The sequence below is a fragment of the Hipposideros armiger genome, unplaced genomic scaffold (genome assembly GCF_001890085.2).
Source record: "Hipposideros armiger isolate ML-2016 unplaced genomic scaffold, ASM189008v1 scaffold_33, whole genome shotgun sequence".
NCBI classification, from domain to species: domain Eukaryota; kingdom Metazoa; phylum Chordata; class Mammalia; order Chiroptera; family Hipposideridae; genus Hipposideros; species Hipposideros armiger.
Window position 1 is genome coordinate 4,201,737 of NW_017731383.1, and position 23,356 is coordinate 4,225,092.

The following is a 23,356-nucleotide window of genomic DNA, read 5'->3' on the forward strand; positions in this document are numbered from 1 at the left end:
TGTGTCACTTAGATAACAGCTGCACATATAATAAAAAATACTTTGTAATGTAAATAAGGGATGGCCAAGGTTCTGAAACAGTTAAACAAATGAGTCCTCAGAAGAGTCCTTGTAGATGGACATATAAAAATAATCCAGCTTTTCAGTCAGTGGAGAGTAAAACTCGTGAACCAATCATAGGAAGCGTAGGTGTTGTAGAGGAAACTTGGACTTTGCAGTTGGTCTGGGTGTGAGGCCTTCCTCTGCCACTTCAATAGCTTTAAGACCTTGGGCTGGTTGCTTGCCCTCTCCAAGCTTCTTAGAAACTCAACTATTAAAAAAAGACGATGATAATATTTACCTAGAGAGTTGTTAGGAGGGTGAGGCAGTGTCACGGTGGTATGCCATGTCTGCTACATGTCGGGCACGTGGCAACATAGATTTCTTCATTGCTTCAGATTTGTAAATTGGGTGGGTTATCATAAAATTGACTAATGGTGGGTGGCAAGGCCTCAAAGAAGGAACTCAAAGTGGTAGCAGCTTAGCATGGAATGCCTAAAACTTGCTGGATTTAAAAATCTTTGTTACTCAAAATAACTTGTTATATGATGGGTGAAGAAGAGATTCGTTGAATCTAGCTTATTTAAGTATGATATATAGGCTGGTATTGTAACTTCTTGAAATTCATAATGTTGGGGAATTATGCTAGAAAATTTTAACATGGTCTGGATTAGTCCACTTTTATGTAATAAACCTGTTTTTAAACAAGATGACTAAAGCTCTTGCATGTGAACAGCTGCTGGTTTTAATTTTCTTAAGGAACCAAGAGCAACCTAAGTTTAGTTGATCTCAAACAAAATTGTCTACTCCGTCAAGCACCCTGAAGGCTCAGTTAACCTACCCCCTCTTGGAGCCGGCATGGGGCTGAGGCTTCCCTTAGGAGATGTCATCAGGAGGGATGAGTATGACTGGCTGACTTTCTCTCTTTCAAAATCATATCTTTTCGAAGTCTTCTAGCCATGCTTTACTCTTTTTCAAATATTTATTACTCAAACAGGAGGGGGATATAGAAAGGAAGAGAGCTGGACAAACATTCCTTGTCTAAAACAGACTGCTACATCTAGGGTTGTTTTTAGATTCAATTCTCAACTTTTCTATGACTCTTCATATGAAGACACTGTTGTAAGAGAAAGCTGAAGAAATACAGTAAAATCAGTGTGTCGGAGCAAAATAGTGGAGTGAAGTATTTTTAAATTGTAGCACGTGACTGATTTGGACCCATGCTTGGCATTACAATTATTTGCCACAAAGAGCAGGCATATCAGAAAAATAACCTCAGTATTTCAAAAAAGTAATTTTTGCAAAGGTTAGCACAGTACATAGACTCCAAATTTCATTTGACTGTTGTGGGAACTGTTCACACCAGATGTCTCAGGTGCCTGAAACCTTTTTGCAGCCTCAATTTCCCTACTGAGACCTTTCTTCTTGCCCAGTCCTGAGAGATTCCCACCGCTAATGAACTCCTAGGGTGTTTACTTGGGGGACAGGATGAAAACATTGGAACTTAAGTTTTTATTTATTTTCATTTCACCCATTTAAAATTTTGACATGTAACTTTTTAAGGTATAGAATACATTGGTACACTAACATTTTTATGGTTTGTAAATAAATAAATTTACGTGAAATGGAAGGAATGTAGAGAAAATTGAGGGCAGGCTGTGTGATCAGAAAGGTTTGGATTCATTGTACCAGCCTACAGTTCGCACTTAGCAAAGACCATTGGTTTCTTTAAGTTCCGCCTGTTCACCTGGATTGCAAGGACTGAGTTGAATTTTTAGTGTTTGCTTGGTACCTCATGGGTTCTAGGCCCTCAGTAAAGGTTTGTGGGTAAGGATGTTAAAGATGATACTGGAGAACTAAGTTTACCAGACTCCTGGGGGTGCGGGTGGGGTGGGGTGGGGTGGTGTGTGTGTGTGTGTGTGTGTGTGTGTGTGTGTGTGTGTGTGTGTGTGTGTGAAGGAGAGGGTGTAAGCTTAGAGCCTGTAATTCTTCTGTGAACCTTGCTTTTTCATCCAGCCACAGTTCATCATGTATTCGGAATGAGGCCGTTTACATTTTTTTTTTTAGAATAAACTTCAGAACAATTTTAGATTTACAGAAAAGTTGCAAAGATAGTATAAAGAGTTCCTGTATATCCTCTACCCAGTTTTTCCTATTGTTAACATGTTACGTTAGTGTAGTCCATTTGTCACAGCTAGGAGCTAAAACGAATACATTATTATTAACTAAAGTCCATACTTTATTCAAATCTCTTTAGTGTTTCTCAAAGTCCTTTTTCTGTTCCAGGATACCCATTACATTTTGTTGTCATGTCTCCTTAGGCTCCCCCAGTCTGATCTTTGTTTTGATGATTTTTGACAGTTTTGATAGGTACTGGTCCAGTATTGTGTGGGATATCACTCTGCAGGCATTTGTTTGACGTGTTCCTCATGATTAGACAGGAGCTGTATGTTTGGGGGAGGAAGACCAGAGTGAAAGTGCCAATCCTATCACATCATATTAAGGATACGTGCTTTCATCCTGACTCCTGGCTGAGGTCCTGTTTGTCAGTTTTCCCCACTGTACAGCACGCTTTTCCTCCTTTCTCTGTGCTGTACATGTGCACGGTCCATCCCTAAGTGGGCGTGAGGACACCCCTTCCTTGAGGGAGAAGTATATATAAATTATTTGGAATTCTTCTTCATGGGCTATTTAACAGTTTTCCACATTTATTTCCTATTCAGGCTACTTATTTATATCAGTATGGACATATGGATATTGATTTTACACTTTGTATTATAATCCAATACTACATTATGTTATTTACTTTTGATGCTCAAATTGCACCAGCAATGGCCATTGGGGACTCTTTCAGTTGGCTCCTGTGTCCCGTTGACATGTATCCTTTTGTGTGTGTGTTTTTTAAAGCACCTCTGTACTTTCTGGCACTATAAGAAGCTGTAGGCTCATTTTGTATGTTCCCTGCTCCAGCCCTAGAATCAGCCATTTCTCTAGGCTGGTTACTTTTCTTGGAGGATGATTTTAGAAACCAAAATCTGGGCACTGGATGTGTCCACTGCTACTGGAACATTTATATAGGGTTCTGATCCTTTGCTTCCTCATATCTAATCTTCGGTTTTGGGAAAAAGAATAAGGGAGATTTTGGAGGGACAAAGGACCTCTTAGAAACAGATGACTTGGAAGGGCCCTGCCCGTGTTTTGTCCCTGTGACTTGACCACCTCGTTAATACTCTACACCCATGTCTGATACAATGATATTGACAGGAAGTTGTTTTTATTTTAGAGCGATGGGTATTTGAAAGGTAGATTTGATTTACTCTCTCCAAGAGCAGCCTAATCTCGAAGAATATGAAGGAAACCTCTTAGGTTTAAAAATTGAGAGTCATTTTACGGGGCTTGTCAGTTTTAAAATTGTTGAAAGGGACTGTAGGCACCTCCTTTAGTTGGTAAAAGTTCCAATGAAATGTCTGATGGCAAGTGTCTTGAAGAGCATGGTTGGGGGGGGGGGCTGTGGACTTGTTTTGACTGTTTACAGAGCTTTTCTCTATTTTTATTATGGAAAATCTCAAACATACACAAAAGTAAAGGAAATAATGTAATGAACCCTCATGTCCCCATGACCCAGCATCAACAATTTTTAATTTATGGTCTGTCTTGTTCACCTGTGCCCGTCCCACTGGCTCAGCCCCATTGTTTTGATGTAAATTGCAGCTACGGTATCAGTTCAGCTGAAAATATTTCAGGGGAAAATAAAGATGTTTTTATAAAACAGATCGCTTGCATCAAGATCACTTAGGAATTTGTAGGAATGCAGGTTTTGAGCCCCAAACAAACCAACTGAACCCGAGTTCTGGAGGTTGGCCTGGAAATCTGCAATTAGAATATTTTTCTAGTGATTTTTCAGCCCCCACAACAGAAATAGTTCCTACTAGAGACAGAATAATATCAGTTACTTACTAGAAATCTGTTGACTTGTATCACTAGTGAGATGCAAAGAAGGAAGAACAGTTTTTAAAGCTTTAAAATTAACGTCAGCGCCTAAGATCTGAAGCGATCTCTACTCCTGACCATTGTCGAGAATATCATTCTGAAGAGTCTGCTTGTGAATCATACCTGTGCTGTAACCACAAAGGACTTGAAGTACTCCAGGGCAGACACACTGACAGCTCCAAATACCTTTGATTTTTTTTTTTTTAACTTCAGCTCCCTCTCTAGAAGTCAGTATAAATAATAGCCTTTTTACCTTTTATAAATACCCTTTGTGAATAATCAGTAAACACTGTGAGCCGATGTCCTGACAGTCAGATGCCCGCATGTGAGCTGAGAACATTGTGGTGTAGACGTGTCGGCAGCCTGGGACTGCCAGTTTCTGCCCACTGCAGCTCAGCCTGGCAAGGAACCTGGGCCAGGGCAGATAGGACCCAGCGACATTCTTGATCCCGGAATGATAGGTGTGCACACCACCACGGGCAAGCCCTTATTCTTGACCTGTACAATAGCTTGTGGGGTTATTTTTGTCCAGTATAATATCGCGTTAACATCTTGGTTTGAAAAACTTTATTTTTTCAAGCTTGTCTATTTTGAAATAGCCTTGGATTTGTAGCCTATTTGCTATTTTTCAACAGGTAGTTTTTTTCTGCTAGTTGATAACATTTTAATATATTTGCGATGATGTACAAAACAGTCTTATGATTAGCTAAAGAAAGTAAACTGTTTAATCTCTGAAACTGCTACATTATAATGCTCGTATAATCAGTTGGGTTTGATTAAGAACATCATAGGCTCATATGCTAGTACAGATAATTCAGGACTTTTTTTTTTGGCAACACGTATGCCTTGGATAAGAGAAGAGAATTTAGTTACAAGCATCTGTGATAGTGATTTTTGAGAGAGAAGTTACTCTTATCCCAAAGCAAAAACACTATAATTTAATTTTTAAAAGCTCATTTTTTTTCTCCTTTGTTCTCCATGTTCAAAGTCCATCCTGAATACATCTTCTGTCCTTTTTTTGCGATTCTGAACAGGAGACTTGAGTTTGATGTGATATAATTATAACCTTTAATTATAGGAAGTAAATCTCTAAGACATCTTGGACTTAGAAGATATAGGAGGATGAGTTTGCAATCATTTGCACATTTAAAATATCAACTTTAACCAACTAGTAATTGTGAAATTTTGTAGTTTTAGCTTTTTATTGCAAAACGAAAGTGTTATGATCTGCTGGTTACCTCTCAGATTAGCCACTAAAATTAAGCTTCGTGTATTTTTTACATTGTAGATTCTTCCTCCAAACCCTCAATAAATTCAGCCTGTGTTCCTTTCAGAAGGAAAAAGGACTCCTCTTTTGGCTCTGCATTGCAGTGTGCCTCTGTAGAGTGGTTCTTATGTCAGCAGCAACTGTTACTTCCCAAGGATCCAACCGCCAGTTACAGGCCAGTTACAGCGCAGAGCCCCACTTGACTCTGACTTCAGACTATTATTAAAACACAACACCCTGACACTGATTGCTAGTGAGACGCTGAAAAATAACAAACTTACCAAAATAGTCCCCTGGGAACACTCTACTAGAGACCTGCTGCCAGGGGGCAGCCCAGAAATCTGTAATTATCTTTTTTCTCTCTTAAGAAAAATAAAATTAATAAAAGATCTGATTACCAGTATTAACCATATAGACACTCGGTGGATTCATAAAATTTTGGAATTATGAATCCTTGAATACAGAGCTTTAGAGTTGACATGCGGGTTACAGGTGAAGGAGCTGAGGCCCAGACAATTAAGTAGCAGGTTGTCCCATCCTGCCAGTCGGTGGCAGACCTAACTGTGGAATAAGGGTCCTGACATGCACTTCACCGTGTTCACCAAGCTCATTGCCTTGCACTGTCAAGAATACTCATTAGTGTCTCTCTCACACACACACACACACACACACACACACACACACACACACGGACTAATTTCAGCCATTTCTCCTCTGGATATTTATTCCTGTTTACTATTGGAAAGTACTGAGATGAAATTTAAACATAGTTGTCATATAGTTGATGCTTGAAGCAGTAAAGATAATTCCTTAATGAAATTAGGACACTGAAGTGCTAACTTCCCTAATTTGACTCAAAAAAAAATCCACATTCATATTTAACTTTTTAAATTTGTAAGACTAACAGGTTAGTTCCCACCTATGAAATGAAGTTGCACTGTATAAAGGTGATCAAAAATATTTCTGACTTTTAAAACATGTGATCATAAACTTGTAAATATTTGCTTGTTAAACATGAAATAAAAATATGTATTTTTTTTTTAGCTGAGCCATCCTGCCACCTGTTGGCAGCTTAGCAGCAGCTCAGCTCGGGCCAGGAATTGAACCAGCAACCCAGTTGCTCAGAGCTTGCACTCTTGAGCGAGGTCTTAACCAACTGAGCCACTTGGCTGGCCCAAAATTTGAAAAATTTTTAAATGCTGTTGATTTATATGCTCCTGTGGCAGTATGGATCCTTTTAAGAATTTTCTAGACGCCCTGGATGCCAAGAATAATCCTCATTTACTTTCTGCATACTTTCAAGGTTCACAGACAGGTATTAAGATATGTTCATGCAGTCGTAGACAGATGTCACTTTTCTCAGCTCCTCTGGGCTTGTGCCCTTAGCCTGTCCCGTCTCAGCTCTAGCTTCCTTCTAGGTCATAGTCACCAGCGTTTCTCCCTCCCTTTCATCTTCTGTCTTCTCCTGGACCCTTTCTCTCAGTTAATTTTTAATAGATAACAACTTAATGTATATATTTTCCCACATAGCTTTAGTCTACTTTTGAATAATTTTGTTAGAACTAATTCTCAGGGGTAGTTAAAAAAAAAAAAAAGAAAAAGAAAAAGTGAACCATTTTTATGGTTCTTTTGCTGCTAATTGCCATATTCTTTAATGACACTTGAAGAAACACTTGCCTCCTTTTCCTTCCACGCAGCAGACACCCTTTTTCTCCATCTGCCTCCACAGTGCCCCCTTTCCTGCTTCCTGTTGGACTCTGTCTCATCCCTTAAATGGTCTTTGCCATTCCCTTGGTCCTCTTTTCTTTTCCTCTTTCCCCTCTCCTTTTCTCTATTTTGTAAATTATAATTTTTGTCATATAATGCATGGAGATAGTTTATAAAGTGGAAGTTTTCCAGGCTTATAATAAAAGCAGGGAGCCCCTGTCCCACCCCTGCGGCCTCCCCTCCCTGTCTGCTCCCCAGGGGCCTCCTCCAGGAGCTCTCAGCCACTGTTTCTCGGTGTGAGAAGATGCTGACCGACTCCTGTGGAAGAACACGGTGGAGACGCTCTCACACATACACACACATGCTTCCCCTTCCCCTGTGTTACTCACGACTTTTGGTTAAATCCCTATTTAGCATTTATAGTTTTATGACTACAGATACTATTCACAGCGCACCCTATAGTGTTTTCGATGGTGAAATTTCTTTCACGTCTTCTGTTTTCCCTAGACCTGCCTGCCCTTTGTCATCATTTCCGTGGTTTTTCATGAATGTGTCACTAACTACTCCCCTCTCCTCAGCAGGAGTTGTAATCTCCTCTCAGCATGTTTGGCTGGGCCACCTAGGTGCCCGCTGGGCCCTGTTGGGCGTGGGATGGTGGCTCTCGGCTGCTTTCCGGCGGTTGCGAGGTCTGAGGCCACCTGATGTCTTTTCCTATGTTGCCTCTTCCCCCCTCCTTGGATGGAAGTTTTTAAGCCTTTATCTCTCAATTCTGAAAGGTTGCAAAGCCCTGCCTGGATGAGTGTTTTCTGTTCATTCCTTTCGTGAAGATGGACACTCTCTGGGCCTTTGAATCTGGAAAGTCATGTCCTTCAGTTCTGGAAGAATTTTACACACACACACTTTTCTGGAGAATACCTCCTTTTCCTTTTCTTTCTAGAATACCTATTAGTTGAATGTTGGATTTCTTGCAATGAGTTTCTGTTCTCCTTTTGTTCATCTTTTTGTCTTCATCCTACTATGTGAGAGCCTTAATTTTTGTCTATTACATTTTATTTCCAGTTTTTCTTCCACCACCCTTCCCCCACATATCCACACACTTTATAAATAGCATCTGCTCATGAGTATAATATCTCCTCTTATTTCTAAGGATATTAATATAGTTGTGTTTTTTGTTTTTTTTTTAATCCTGCATTGTCTGCTTCCTTCAAGTCCCTTTTTGTCTATTTGGGTTGGTCACGGTCTTTTAACTTTTTTAAGGAGGATTTTTTTTCAAATGTCAGGGCATCCTGAAAGTCTGAGCATGTTTAAGAGTGAGGGACACTGATGGGAGCTATCCCCCTTGACCCTTTCACCTCACACTCCATGTCGCATCTGCCACCAAGTCCTGGGCACAGCCAGCTCTGACCCCTCCGCTGTCATAGAGTGTAGAGCATGTACCCTGAACACATAGGGGCTGTGTAACCTTGGAAAAGTCACCTCACCATTGCTCAGTTTCTTCATTTTAAATGGGGCTAATAATAGTTCCCACCTCAGAGGATCGTTGCAGGATTGGGTGAGTTTAGAGTAGTGTGTGGCACATAGTAAGCACCATTCAAGTATTAACTATTTTTATAACCACCTGGACCAAACCACCATCATTTCTTGCATGAATTTTTGTAACATCAGAAATGCATTTTCTGATCACTCCATATAAATTAACAACCTCCCCTCCCCTTGCTTTATTTTCCCACATTGCTTATCACCATCTGAGGTACCATATATTTATTTACTTTCTTATTGTTTGTCTCTCTGCACGAGAATGTAATCTGTTTGTCTCTCTGCACGAGAATGTAATCTGTTTTTTTCACCGTCTATTATAATAGAGTCCCAGGACCTATGGCAGTGCCTGTTTTATAGAAGATGCTTAGTAAACAGTTGTTGAATGAATGACTGTTTTGGGCTTGGCTGGTAGGCTTCACAGCGGGTGATGGAGCAATGAGACACCCTACCCGCGTGGCTCTTAGTAGCCCATGGGTCTCTTATCTTGGGCTGGACACCTAAGTGCCTGGAAGCAGCTAGTCATATCGGGTTAAATTGTCGTTGGGTTTACTTTCCTGTATAATATAAAGACATATCAATGGAGCATTATCAGATAGGACACCCTAGTAAATCTGGCCTTTATATGCTCTAGAACCTTGTCAAGGTCAGTGTTGTGAGTAGTTTCTGGCTTACTTAGAATTAGAAGATAGTACTTAAAAAATAAAACTTTACTATGGAGAACTTTGAACACATAGAAAAGTAGAGTATAATGAATTCTCTATACCTATCCCCCACTCCCAGCTACCCCGGTGGCCGGTCTACCTGCGTCCACGCCACCATCTACTTCTCTGCAGAGAGAACTTCTAAAGACGCATTTCCCAAGACTGCGTTTCAGTTACATTAGCAAAAGTTTAAATTAGACCTTAGGAAGCTAGAAAGGTTCTGAGACCATAGACTATCAAGGTGTTGTAGGAAATTTTAAAGAAAAAGGTAGACATGTTTTTCAAGGATATTTAAGGCCTGCTTACGTGGGAGGTAACAAGCACACATTTAGGTTCTCTCTCCTGTCCTTTTGGCCCTATTGTGCAGAAATTGTCTTGGCTGAAATTGTGTTGTGAATCTAGTTCTGCTGTTGATGTGCCAGCACATTTCTACAGATTTCCATGGGTAGTTGTATGGAAAGGTAGAATGTCCTTTCCCCAGGCAGCAGTGGTCCACTGAAGCGACCAGTGTAGGGGAAGAAGCCCTGGGAAACCAGCCACGAGTTTCTACTTGTGGGCCTAGATGCTGTCTGTTCCTGAGCTGGCTTCCTGGACTACAGGAAGATCTGATTCAAAGCTGCCACAAACAGCTGAGCACTGTGGTTGTTTAACTATGCCGTCAGCTTAACTATGCCGTCAACTTAATTCCGATTCTAGCTCTTAAAATATTGTCCCTGCCATCGTTTTCCCAGGCTGTGAGGGCACAGGAGTCCGACAGGGGTCATCTAAACCTGACATTCCTTTGTCCAAACTGTGCCTCCTGAGGTGAGCTCCTCTGTGGTAGTCTCCATGTGAATCAGTGTTTTAAAAATCGGAATGAAATAACTTGATAACAGATTTTAATAGAATAGGCTGAGAAACAGCAACGTCATAGAAACTGATCTCCTTCACAAGCATTCAGTCAGTACTCAAATTATACAACCTTTCTGCAAGTATGAGAAAACGGTTCGGTTGGCTGACCTTGAAAATCATTTTTGAACAAGAACAACACTGATTAACACACACTGTGATTTGTTTTTCTAGGCTGTTGATATCCTGGCTCAGGGGTCTTTGTGGAATCTCTGATTCATCAACTAAATCATCAATGCACTATTTACTGTTCTGTGTGCTTGGGTATATTTAGTGCTATGCTTCATTTTCTCTTTCTAATGTTAGCATAGATTAGGGAGAGTCTAGATTATTTAATGTAGCTGTACTGTTACATTAAGAGGCCAGGGAAACATTTAGCAACTTAAGATTCTTTGTACAGGAAACCTTTATGATAGATAGGTTTTAATTTTGAGGTGTTAAATAAAAATGTGTGATCTGCAATGATTGTGTCATTTCTTTTCCCCAAGTAGTATGATGATGATTCATTTTATTAGGTCTCCAAGATGTAAAGCTACTTGTCACGATGTTGGACAAGGAAGATGGACTTACTGGTCCTACTCTTTAAAAAAAAAAGCTGTAATTGGGCCGGCTGAGTGGTGCATTGCTTAAGAGCTGGCTTGGGACGCCAGAGGGCCTTGGTTCGGATCCCACATATGAGGGCCAGTGACACTGCCCTCCACAGCTAAGATGCTGAACGACAGCTCAACCTGGAGCTGGGCTGCCGTGAGTAGCCCGCGAAGGTGTAGGCTGCAGCCCCTGCTGCAGTGGGTTGCCATGGGCTACCGTGTGTAGCCAGCAGCCAGCGTGAGCGGCCAGCAGCTGCTGTGAGCGGCCGTCCAGAAGCCGGCGACTGATCTGCCTCGCCCGGGAAGAGTGCAATGATGGTGCCAACTTGGGCCAGTGAAGCAACATCCTCCACAACTAGACTGAAGAACAAAAGGACAGCAACTTGTCTGTTCCCCTTCCCCCAATTCCCCAGCGCTGTTCCCATCCCCCCAATTCCCCCAATAAAAATCTTTAAAAAAAAAGCCATAATGATGTATTTTAGAGGTAGATTTGGTATTAGGACCAGTTTGAAATATTGCTGGTCCTTAGCTTCCCTGAGTTCTGCCAAGTTTGCTTTGTCTAGTCAGCCCAGTGGCCACCAGCTTTCGTTGTCAAGCAGACGCATAAATCTCTCATGTAAATCTCCTGAGGCAAGAGAATAGAGAAAAGAGAAAGCTGTAGTTACATACATATCTGACACTTGCTTTAACAGCCCATAAAGAGGAAGGCAGCATGTACTTGTCCCTGGTGCCATCAGGGAAGGATCCCCTACCAGTGGGAATGGTGTTCCTGAATTGATAACTTTACAGTGTTCTGGGCTGAATTGAGCCCCCTGGCAAGACCACCCCCCTTTCAGAAGGTGACTGTATTTGGAGATGAGGCCTCTAAGGAGAGTATGTTAAAATGAGGCCATTAGCTCCTTAGTTGCTAATTCAGTGACTAGGATCCTTATAAGAAGAGGAAATTCTGATACACAGAGACATCAGGGATGCGCACACTGAGGAAAGACCATGTGAGGACACAGGGAGAAGACAGCCACATACAAGCCAAGCAGAGAGCTGTCAGGAGGAACCAACCCTGCCAACACCTTGATCTTGGACTTGCAGCCTCCAGAACAGGGCGACAATAGATTTCGGTTGTTTATGTTGCCCCGTGTGTGGTACTCTGTTATGGAGGCTAATACTGATACACAGTGTTCAGACTAAAACAAATTTGGAGTTGTCTTAGGAGGTAAGATTCTCAGTAGATGCAAGCTACATGGGGGTCAAGGACCAATTCCTTTTTTTACCCATGTCGGAGTGAAGGCCCAAGGGACCTGGTCAACCTCTGGGCATTCTCCACAGTCCAGCACCTCCTGGGGCTCCCACGGAGGAGAGGGGTCACCTCTGGATTCCTGCATGGCCAGCAGAGTGAGTCTACTCTGACAGCTTCCGGTGAAATGAGATAGCATGGAGAACATGGCGCGCTTGAATAAATACTCGTTATCATAGGAGAACATAAGTTGGGGGAAATCTACTTTTTAAGAAAACAACTTAATAGTTATACTGCTAAACATGAATTGCAAAATGGATAAATTAAGAATACCTAAGGGAGTTCTCTGAGACCTGGGGAATAAGTGATAAACTATTAATACTGGGAAGGGGTAGAACACCCCAATACAGCGTACGTTAGGGTATGATTTGTAATGGGAGGAAAATCTTTGCCAAATAGAGCATAAAATTATTGAAGGGCTACTACTTTTAAAGTGTTATTTGACTCTTAACACATAAGTCTGTTCTGTTAACAAGTGGCTTAATTCCGAATGTCTTCCCCCTCCCAACTGCTTGCCTATCTCCCCTCCCTTGCTGGAGCTCCTTAGTTGGTGTCTGTCTCACTTTTGTCTCTTTGCCTCCCCCAACTTCTGACTGAATGCCAGGCTCTGCTGGGCCCTGAGAGCCATCAGTGGAATGTATAAGCCTGGTCCCTGACCCCGTTAAGATGGCAGTCTAGGGGGGAAGACATACGGGCATTTGAAATATGCAGTGTGATAACCTATGATGAGGAAATACAGGGCACATTGTGGGTCCAAAGGCAGGGACCCTAACCTGTGGGACCCCCAAGGATGGTTTCCAAGTTGAGATCTGAATGGTGAGGAGGAATCAGTGGAGGGGATGTGTCAAAGGGAATTTCCTGGCTGGGGAGAACGTAGCCATCTGTGACATAATAGGAGAAACATATTTGGTCTATGTCCCCTTTCCTGGTACGGAGCCCCTAAAACCCTTGGAATTCCCTGAGCGATCGGAGCATCTCTTGTTATTAATAACAAGCCCCTTTCAACCATACCTGAATTTATGCTAATGAAGTGACTTTAGGTGGACCTCTAAATAGCTTCAGGCTGGGGCTCGTGGCCAGAGGAACCAATACTGATTGGAGGATTCAAACTTTCAGTCCCACTCCTGATTCCTGGAACCACTGGGTAACCAAACGGTAGATATGAGGAAATTTCTCTTTATAAAAGTATATCAGCTAGAAACTGAAGAACGAATGACCAAATGGGAATTCAGCATTTTGCAATCTCTAATGGATCTAGCTAGCATTGATCATTTCTTTTTATCTGTGGACATGTAAAATTTTTTTATTTAGTCCAAAAATGGATCCACAGGTAACTCTTTAGTTAATTACATATGTGTTAAGCTCTAATCGAGGTTCTAGGCAGGGATTTATAATGGTTAAATTAATAAGCAGGTAGTACTCCTGACTTACTCTGAGTCGTTACTGAGAAATTGCGTACTCCAAATTACCTGTCTATAAAACAGATATGTGCCTGCCTCTTAGAGTTTTTCAGGTTTCTGCTTATTAAATCAAGTGCTAGATATCTATTAAAATGGTTTGAAAACTGTAAAATGACAACTTGCAGAATGTGTTTTAGAGATGCCAAGAAATTTTAATTGGTGTCTGGGGGAAGCATACTAAGTACCCGGGCCTCTAATTACCCTTGTTTTCAGTTTGTCATCGGTCACGCTGCCTAAATGTGGAGACTCCTGTCGTTATTGATGTTTTCTTTAGTAGATGATTGGTTTGATTTATGCATTGCTGAATGCTGTAGACTGAGAATGCTCAAGGAAAGCCCTTTCTTCATGGTTTCCTAACAGCTGCAATCAGGAACCTTCCAGGGGCTTGGCTTGTAGTTTGACCACTGGGCCATGGGGATTTTAGCTGTAGTTCCTCACAGCTAGAATTCACTTCCTCCCTGTGGCTTATGCAAACCCATCTCACCTTCCAGCCTGTGCTAGCTTGGTTGATGTCTTCATTCTATGGAAGTTTTTCCTTTTTTGGTATATAGAGTTTAATTTTTAAAGCACAGTGGTTTGGACTAATCAAGAGAAAAATACAGTAAATAAAGTAGTTTGTAGAAGTGGTAAAACAAAGAATTTTGGCTTAAGTCTACCTAGTAAGTTCCTTTTTAGGCAGTAATTTGTAGAGGCTTTTCGGTGGGACTGGTATACACTGCGGTTGAGTAGACCTGGTATACTTGTACATTGAGGGACATCTGAGTGTCCCTGCAGTGTCTTAGCAGAAATAAGTATGTACGTAGAGTAAATAAGTATCAGGAAAGGGCATAATGTGGCGTAACTAGTTATTTTTACATGACTTTTCATGCCTACCTAATGACTCACAGAAGACAGGTTTATGAATCAGATAATTGAGCTGGCCTTTAGGCAGTTCTGATCAAATTCTACAATCAATAGATAGTGTCTGAGGATGAAATTACGGGTGAAAAGAGAGGAAAAAGTAATTTAATACGTGCTATGTGCAGTTTGGAGGCGAGCCCGAGAAGGATGAACTCTCATAGAATTTACAATGACAGACTGGGTTCAAAGCACTTAGATTAGGCTGTTTTTAAGCGTTCACCTTGTTGAGGAAAACAGTGTGGTGCCTAGGGAAGCGCAGGGATTTATACTCAGCGCCCTTGAACCTTGGAGTCTCTGGCCCTGCTGCTTTCCCACCTTGTGTCCTTGGGCATATTAAGGTCCTCATCTGAGACGTGGCACTGGTCAGATTCCCTCAGAGGTGTTGTGATGATCAAATGAAATCATGCTGCTTTTTATCAAATCTCAGATACCATTGATTATGACACACCCTTATTCTTGTGCCATTAGGGAAGAAGAAACTGCCAATGAAAAGCAACTTTTGAGTGTAAGATGTGCCTGAAATTCAGGGATGTTAAGTAAAAATCAATAAAATACAGTGTATATGAAAGCGCTTTGCTATAATGTGCCTCAGGCATCATATTTAATTTTTACTGTATAAGTCAGGGAAGAGAAACAAAGTTATAAGAATAAATACCAGCGGAGACACACAGACCAAGCTGGATATGAGAGCAGGTAGCTGAAAGGTGAGAAGAAAGTGATCTTTCTGGATCTTCATTCATAAAAAGTTGGCTTTTGGGCCTCAGTTTAGTTTTTGAAATGTACACAAATAAGTAACTGTAGTTTGGGAATTCTCCCTCTCAATGAAAGTTGATTTCTCTCCAGATTGGCTTTTGACAGGAATCACCAAATCACTTTTCTGTGTTGAATGTATGGATTTTCCCGTTTTAGATTTGGTCAGTTTCGAACCTGCAGACTCTTAACAAACTTTGGTTGACTAAATTATTTTTAATTGCAGACTTAAGGCTTCAGCCAGAATCTGAGCCCCACTAGTAACAAGGCGTGTTTCAGCATTGCTCTTTCAAAAATAGACCTTTTGTTGTTAAAAAGGAACTTAGTCCTGTTTGCTGTTGATTTTAGACTTCCCTGCTCTTCACTGAAGTCATTATATATTCAAGAATGTCATTGCTCACATAGGAGCTTGGATTAGGTTTTCTTCAGGTACTACAGTGTCGCTTAAGAAAAGCAATGGCATTGTTCATGAAATTGTCTCCATGCCTTCCTTCCCCTTGGTGCGTTTGAGCACATAATTAACAGCAGATGGTTCTAAGGGGAAGTTTATTGCTGACCTTGTTGTGGAACTCGTTTTGCCATATACATGAATATCAAGTCATCGCATTGTACCCCTGAAACAACACCGTCCTATGTGTTAGTTACATCTCAGTAAAGCTGGCGTCGGGTGGGGGGATCTTTCTTAGTAAAGCACCAGTAGGTGACTTAACACTTTGCTCTAACAAAGAAAATGTTCAAAATAGCCCCAGTTGGATGAGATGTTTTCCGGATAGCTAAGTCCTTGCTGAAAGGAAGATGTAAAAATCTTTATGCTTTACACAGGGATTGCACACTTTTTCTCTGAAGGGTCAGATAGTGAAGTATTTTAGGTTTTGTGGCTCACATGCAACGTGTGTTGCATATTTTTTTGTTTTGTTTTGAAAACAGTCCTTTAAGGATATACAAATCATTCTTAGCCGCCTCCCCGTCCCGTGCAAAAAGAGGCGCCAGGCAGGGTTTGCAGACCCCTGCTCTAGCAGAAAAGCTCCTTATTATGACCAAGGTTCCTTGGAGAAGTGGCTGATTGTAAAGCTGGAGTACGAAAATACGAGAAGAGCTTGGAGCTTCCTGCTGTGCCCAAAAGTGAGGGAGTATTGGAGAAAAAAAAAAGAAAAGGATGGGGCATGTCCAAAAGACCCAGTAGGCAACATGAAAGAGCTCCCAAGGGCCAAAGCTGGAACAATCTGCATGACAAAATAATGATAATACTGGATTATAACCCGAAGAATATAAAATAAGTATGAGCATAACTATATAAGTGACTGAATAAATAAGTGAGAGAGAAGGGACAAATCTTCCTTATAGAAAAATCCCAAGTAATAAATGTAGAAGGAATGTGAGAAATAGAAAATCACCATTAAAACATCATAGTATGAATTGCTGCAGACAAGACGCAGTGACAAATGTGAAAATTAGAGTGCAAAACTTTAAGGCGACACAGGATATTTGCATGGCCTCAAAGTGCCCCCCAAATATTAATTAGTGTAGTCGTTTCAGCATGTCTACAAATTCTGTAATATTTCTTCCTCCAGGAAGTACAGCTTAATTCCCTTTCCTGTGAGTGTGCACTGGACTCGGTGACCTGCTTTTAAGGAACAGAGGATGTAAAGGGAAAAGTACCTTCACAGTGGTGAAGCCCAGCAGAAACCCCCTGGGCCATGTGTCCAAGGTCCATGCCACCAGGAATAAGTCATGCCAACATCATGTGCCCCTGGTGTGATTGATGAAAAAGGCAGTTCTAGATTCTTCCCGCATACCTGTAACTTCAGTCCAATCATGAGGCAACCCAAATTGAGCAACATTCTCCAAAAGTGTCACAGTTATGAAACACAAGGAAAGATGACAAACATTAGAGGTTGGAGACTCCGAGGACATGATTAAATGCAGTGTTGGTAGCTTGGACGGAATCCTGGAGAAGGAAAAGGATGTGATGGGAAAACTGGTAAAATCCGAATAAAGTCTAAGGTCCTATTGGTAGTGGTGTACCAGTGTTATTGTCTCAGTTTTGATAAACGCACCATGGAAACGGAAGGTGTTATGTTAGTGGAAGCCGGGGGAAGGGTAAATGGGGACTCTGTATTGTCTCTGCAACTCTTCTATAAATCTAAGATGGTTTCAAAATAAAAAGTTTTTTAAAAACCCTAACTTCTTATCCTGGATTGGTCATTAGGTTTATCTTGAGAATTTAAGCATTATTTTATTAACTCTTGGTCCCATTTACATTTGGTGGAAAATACATTGATCTGCTTATTAAAGTTAATTTTGGAATGTCCATGTTGTTAATATTATCTATTTCTCTTACAGGAGAGTCGCCTGCTATAGAAGTTCCCTCATCTTTTGTGATCCTGTCTGTGTGCAGTTTAATAATATTAATCGTGTTAATTGCAAACTGTGTATCCTGCTGTAAGGACCCAGAAATAGATTTTAAGGTGAGCACAGATGGTAGGAACATTTAAAATCATCCTCTGATGCATTTATCAATTGAATGGCTGTATGTCACAGTCCCTTGGGAGCAGGGCTTGGCAAACTTCTGTAAGAGCCAGATAGTAAGTGTGTCCTGCCATTGTAAATAGTAAATACCCGGGGCCATGCAGGCTCTTGTCGTGGCTACTCAACTCTCAGCTCTGCCCCTGGAGCGCTGCATCAGCTGTGGATAGCACATAAACAGATGGTTGTGGCTGTGTGCCAATAAAACTTTATTGGTAAAAATAGATGGTTTGGAGTTTGCCCACCCTGCCTTAGAGCGTTATTGACAATTGTAAGTTTTGACAAAGGAGGAATAAAGCATGACTGAATTCGCTTGCTATAGGTCCTATCAGGAAGAGCTGGCTGGTTTTGATTTTTTCCCAAACTTTTGTATGATGGTGAGTTTGTGGTTGTTAAGATGATTGAGGCCAAGGGGATCCCTCGGAGTGTTTTGTGTATGAGGAGAGCATCTCTCTGTATACCTTCAACCCTCGAGTTCCCTAAAGGGGAGAAAGAAGAATGCTGTCAGTTGTAAGTACTGGTGTGTGTGGGGGTAGAGTGGGGGTGTAAAGTCCAGGGGGCTGGGGGTGTAGTCGCAGATGGGCGGAATCTGCTGGCGCCCAGCTGGGACATCCTGTCCTAGAATTTACTACATGCTTGCAGGCGTGCTTTAGGGTTCATTGGACACTTGTGAAAAGAATGCGTGCGTGCAGAGAAATGGCCTTCACGTAGAATCCTAGCTGTACTTGGGCTGCCCCCGTGGTCCTCAGGGCCACAGGTTCAGATTGGGAAAAGAGGAAGCTGTCTTCTAGCTTAACCCTTTTTAGTGGGTATGTGAACCTCATTTCTAGCGCCTCCCCCTTGTTTCCATCGTGTGTTGTCTTTATCGTGAGTGGCAGCAGCTCTTAGAGGTAAGGACATGTGCTGTCCTTGTGGCTCGATGCTAGCATTGTGCACACAGCAGGTTAGAACAGAGGAAGCCTGGAGGAGACGTCCCACTAGTAGGGTCATGTTCTCTCGAAGATTCTGCCCAAACCTGTAGGGTTTATTCACATCAACCCCCAGTCCCTGCAGTCACTGCAGACACCTCTGTGGGAACTTAACGACTGCACCACACGGGGGCACAGTGGTAGGCAGAGGATCCAGGTCTTTGACTGTCTTGTCCCCACAGACACCCGGCCGTGTGGGGACAAAGATAAAGTCTGATCAGTGTTGATGGAACTGCAACCCAGCCTGTCTCTCACATGTCATGATACCTCCTTCCTGTCTTAGATTGTTCTAACCCCACTGAATCTCAGTATTGACGGAGGCCGTTTATTATGATGCAGATTCAGGAAGTCTGGGTTTTTACCAGGCTTCCCCAGGTGATTCTGATGCAGGCGGCCCAGGGACCACACCTAGAGGATCCTGTCCAGCTCTACAAACTATGCGACAGAAGGAGAGCATCACCACCTGGTGTTTTTAGGTTTCCTTTAGATTTAGAACTGTGCAGTTTTAGAGGTGAAGGTTCCTTGGAAGTCATCTTACAGACCAGGAAGCTACAGTCTGGCAAAATAAGTGACCTGCCCAAGTGCATCCATATAACCACGGGCATAACTTTAAAAGTGACCCAGTCTTCTCTCATAGCCCCATTAACACACACACACACACCCCAGGGGTGCCAAAAAAAATGAAAATGTACACAAGTGGACACTTTGGTCCACATTGCTGGAGCAGTAGTTCACTCATCAGAAGTGTCTGGATGCTGATGGGAACCACTTTGAGCACCTCTTGTAATTGCAGGAGTCAAACATGACTTGTATTCATCTTTTGTTGTCAGTATGTATTGATTATTACAGTTTTAATAGTTTTCCTTTCTTAAAATGTATATACATTTTTTTGGCACCGTGTGTGTGTGTGTGTGTGTATGTGTGTGTGTGTGTGTGTGTGTGTGTGTGTCTGTGTGTGTACATATATGTGTATATATACACATACACTGTATTCCCTCTTGGAATCTTTAGAATCATCTGCAGCCTAATGGTTTATCATGCTGCTGCCAGTTTTGAGTGGTATTATTTCTAAGGTAGGAGTGATGGATAAAGTCTTGTTTAATAGCCTTTAGGAATGTCCAGAGGGAAAGTTGAACACAGCTCTTTTGTTTAGGGGTGTCCTCACAGGTTGAAGTCATGGTACCTCATTTGTCTTGTTCTCCCTCCCCTGCTACAAATAGCAATAATGTCCTGATGCGTATGTAACATATGAGAATAATGTCCCCTCACAAGCATGTGAGAACATACGTGTTATTTCAGAGATCCATCCTTATAGCTTTTAGTTTCTTCCTTGTATAGGGGCAAAGGGAAGTGATGGAAAATGAAAAGAAGGATGTTCTGTAGAGGAATGGAAAGCAGTCTTGTTCACTGATCTGTTCTCAGCTTCTGTGATGGTGCCTGGTGGAATAATACTCGTTAATTAACCTGTGCGAATGAGTGACCTTGATAATCATCTGTATCTGTGTTGAGTTAACATGGACACCAAGATAGGCCCATCTCACTGCAGTGATGATAGGAGCAGGCTGCTGTGTTGGTGAGCCTCCATTGGAAGGTTGCCATCTGGAGAAAACCAAATGTTCTTAGAGTGTTAATTGTACTTAAGGACTACGCAGTTTTATATGAACCTTGATGGTTCAGATCTTGATAATTTTTCTACTCAATTTAGTAACTTTTCCATTCTGTTCTTTCCAGAGAAATAGGACTCACTTAAAAATATCTTTTCTGAGTCTTAACTGTGCTTGTTTTGATTGAAGTCACATTGCAACTAGAAATGCATGTATAATTTTAAACTAAAATAAATTTACTTTGGTTCACTATGCAAGGAGATCTATGAAAGTGCATAATAATAAAGAATAACTTAAACTATAGTAACTTAAAATTTTGAACCTAGAAGAGTATTTCCATTTTATGTTCCATGGTCATAGAACATTTTGCATTTAACTTCAAGCTATCAGTTAAAAAAGTTACATAAAAATATATATAATTTATTTTCAAATCTTATTTATTCTGTTACTTGGGAGTTGGAAAACAGAATCACATATACTTTTTACTTGAAATAAGCATGAATTGGGAAAATAAGGCCATGTGTTCCAAATGAGTGACTAAAAGTTCATATCTAAATACTAGCAAATGTTTTTTAATATTTGTCCTCAAACTGATTTATATTAGGTATAACATAGCTCTGCTTTTATTTTAGGAATTTGAAGATAATTTTGATGATGAGATAGATTTCACACCACCAGCAGAAGATACTCCCTCCGTTCAATCCCCAGCAGAAGTTTTCACACTTTCAGTACCAAATATTTCGCTACCAGCTCCATCACAGTTTCAGCCTTCTGTAGGTAAGACCTTATGTCCTAATGTCATGTTTTCACGAGTTATTTCTGAGAAGTGAGAATGGGAACCTTGCTGCTAACCATAAAGTAATTGGACTGCCCGTCTCCTCTGCTTGCTTATTTCTCTTCCCTCTGCTCCCTGGTGAGCCGGAAGAGACAGGCCCATTGCATTCCTGCAAAAGCCGAGTTCTTTCCCTTTGGACCCTGGGTTCCAAGAATAAACTGGTCTCAGTTCATTGAAATGGAACTCAGACAGAACTCCTGCCTCTATTTTAGGAGACAAGTTTCTTCTCTATCAGTTCTCAACACTGCTTGTCTTCTACTGGGATGTCCTGTGTTTGGGAGGAGGGGTGTATTTGAATACGCTAATCAGATTGACTTTTCATCTTAAGATTGGGAGGGACAGTCCTGGGAGTCCCTGCTGTACCATAAAACCAAGGACTAGGTCAAGGCCAATGGAATGGTGATTAGAGCTTACTGAAGAGTACTCGGATCAGAAAACACAGTGTAAGGTATTAGAGAAGCAGGGTAGGATACTCATTCAAAAATATCGTCAGTTTTAAGGGCTGGCCGAGTGGCGCGTTGGTTAAGAGCTGGCTTGGGACACCAGCTTTGAGCAGCAGGGCCCCGGTTCAGATCCCACATGAGGGCCAGTGACACTGCCCACTACAGCTAAGATGATGAACAACAGCTCGACCTGGAGCTGGGCTGCCATGAGTTGCCCGCGATTGGCGTAGGCTGCAGCCCTTGCTGCAGTGGACTGCCATAAGCTACTGTGTGTGGCCGGCAGCCAGCATGAGCAGCCGGCAGCCAGTGTGAGCTTCCAAGAGCTGCCGTGAGTGGCCGTCCAATGGCTAGTGACTGATCTGCCTCACCCAGGAAGAGCACAATGATAATACCAACATGGGCCAGTGAAGCGACGTCCTCCACAACTAGGCTGAAGAACAAAAGGACAGCAACTTGTCTGTTCCCCCTCCCCCAATTCCCCAATAAAATCTTAAAAAAAAAAAAAAAATCAGTTTTAAAACTTGGAACTTTTTTTGGCATTATTAGTTTGAAAGATATGTTTTATGCATTTCTCCCTTTATTAGCACAAACATTAAATTTACATTAGTGTTTGTACTTTTTAAATTTTATTTTATTTCAGTTAAATACTTATATTTGGTTTGTAATGTTCTTTTTCCTACAGAAGGTTTGAAGTCTCAAGTTGCCCGCCACAGTCTAAACTATATACAGGAAATTGGAAATGGCTGGTTTGGAAAGGTAAAACATTGTTCCCTTTTGTTTCTTTTTATCCTACTTAACACTGTTTAGAATTTAGAGCTAATTGAGAACTGTATTATGGGATGTTCCACATTCTCTCTAGACACTGTAGTCCCAGTTTACTTCCCTGTTGCCCCCGAAACCTCATGGGAATGCGACTTTCAACCTGGGTGGGGAAGTTTTTCCAAGGAGGCCTTTTATTTATGTGTCCAGAGACTTTCCTGATTGTTGGCATAAGAACAGTAAAAATGGAAAAGATCAGCATTTTAGAAGTTTTTTATCTTCCTCAAGTTAAATTACTTGTTTTTTTTCTTTCCTCTTCCCTTCTCCTTCTGACACTTAAGCCACTTTATAGTTGTAGGTAGATAGTATTATATTATTATAATGGAGACCATTGCGAAGAGCTGTTCTCTGCTTCTCACTGCCTGTCCAGTGACCTGTAGTAACAGAGCCCTTGGTGATCTTTTTACCACAGAGTGTTCAGAAGGAATTTTATTATCATAACACCTACTTCTATACTACAGCAGTCATTCTCTGTAAAAGGCTCCTATCTGAATGGCGATTGCATCATAGGCAGGGCAGTCAAGATGGGAAGATGTATTTGCTCTGTCGTTAACCATCTTATGCTTCTTGTCTTTCCACTCAGAGTTGTCTGTCAGTCCTGTATCTTCGATATCATCCAAATTTTGTTACCAAGTCTTCTAAGTCATTTAGCAAAACCTGTTAAATATCACACATTGTCCTTGGTGCTGGGGATATGATGTGGAGGAAAATGGGTAAAGGCCTGGCCTGTGGAGTGCTGGGACTGCAGCAGCAAACAAAATGGAAACCTAGTGTGGGTGGGGGGTGATCAGACAGGAAACAGCCAGGAGGAGGAGACGGGCTGAGAGGTGGAGGGGCAGCAGGGGATGTGAGACAGTGTATGCATTTAGAGACTGGCTCTTACTTAGAGTGAGATGGGAAAGCACTCCAGTCTCGAGAGATGAGGCACGTAATCTGGCTTATTACCTTTTTTTTTTTTTTTTTTCCCCACAAAGGCTGTTTTTTGTTTTTTTTTTTAAGATTTTTATTGGGGAATTGGGGGGTTGGGAACAGTGCTGGGGAA

At 41.6% G+C, this 23,356-nt stretch overlaps 1 protein-coding gene across 2 annotated transcripts in view; it reads left to right on the plus strand.

Moving 5' to 3' along the window:
• LMTK2 (lemur tyrosine kinase 2) overlaps positions 1–23,356 on the plus strand; it is a 73,279-nt gene that overhangs the window by 3,742 nt on the left and 46,181 nt on the right. For both annotated transcript variants that reach the window (XM_019637542.1, XM_019637543.1), the window contains exons 2-4: positions 17,463–17,587; positions 20,850–20,994; positions 22,178–22,251. In XM_019637542.1, the coding sequence (XP_019493087.1) occupies positions 17,463–17,587; positions 20,850–20,994; positions 22,178–22,251 (344 nt within the window). The remainder of the gene's footprint in view (positions 1–17,462; positions 17,588–20,849; positions 20,995–22,177; positions 22,252–23,356) is intronic.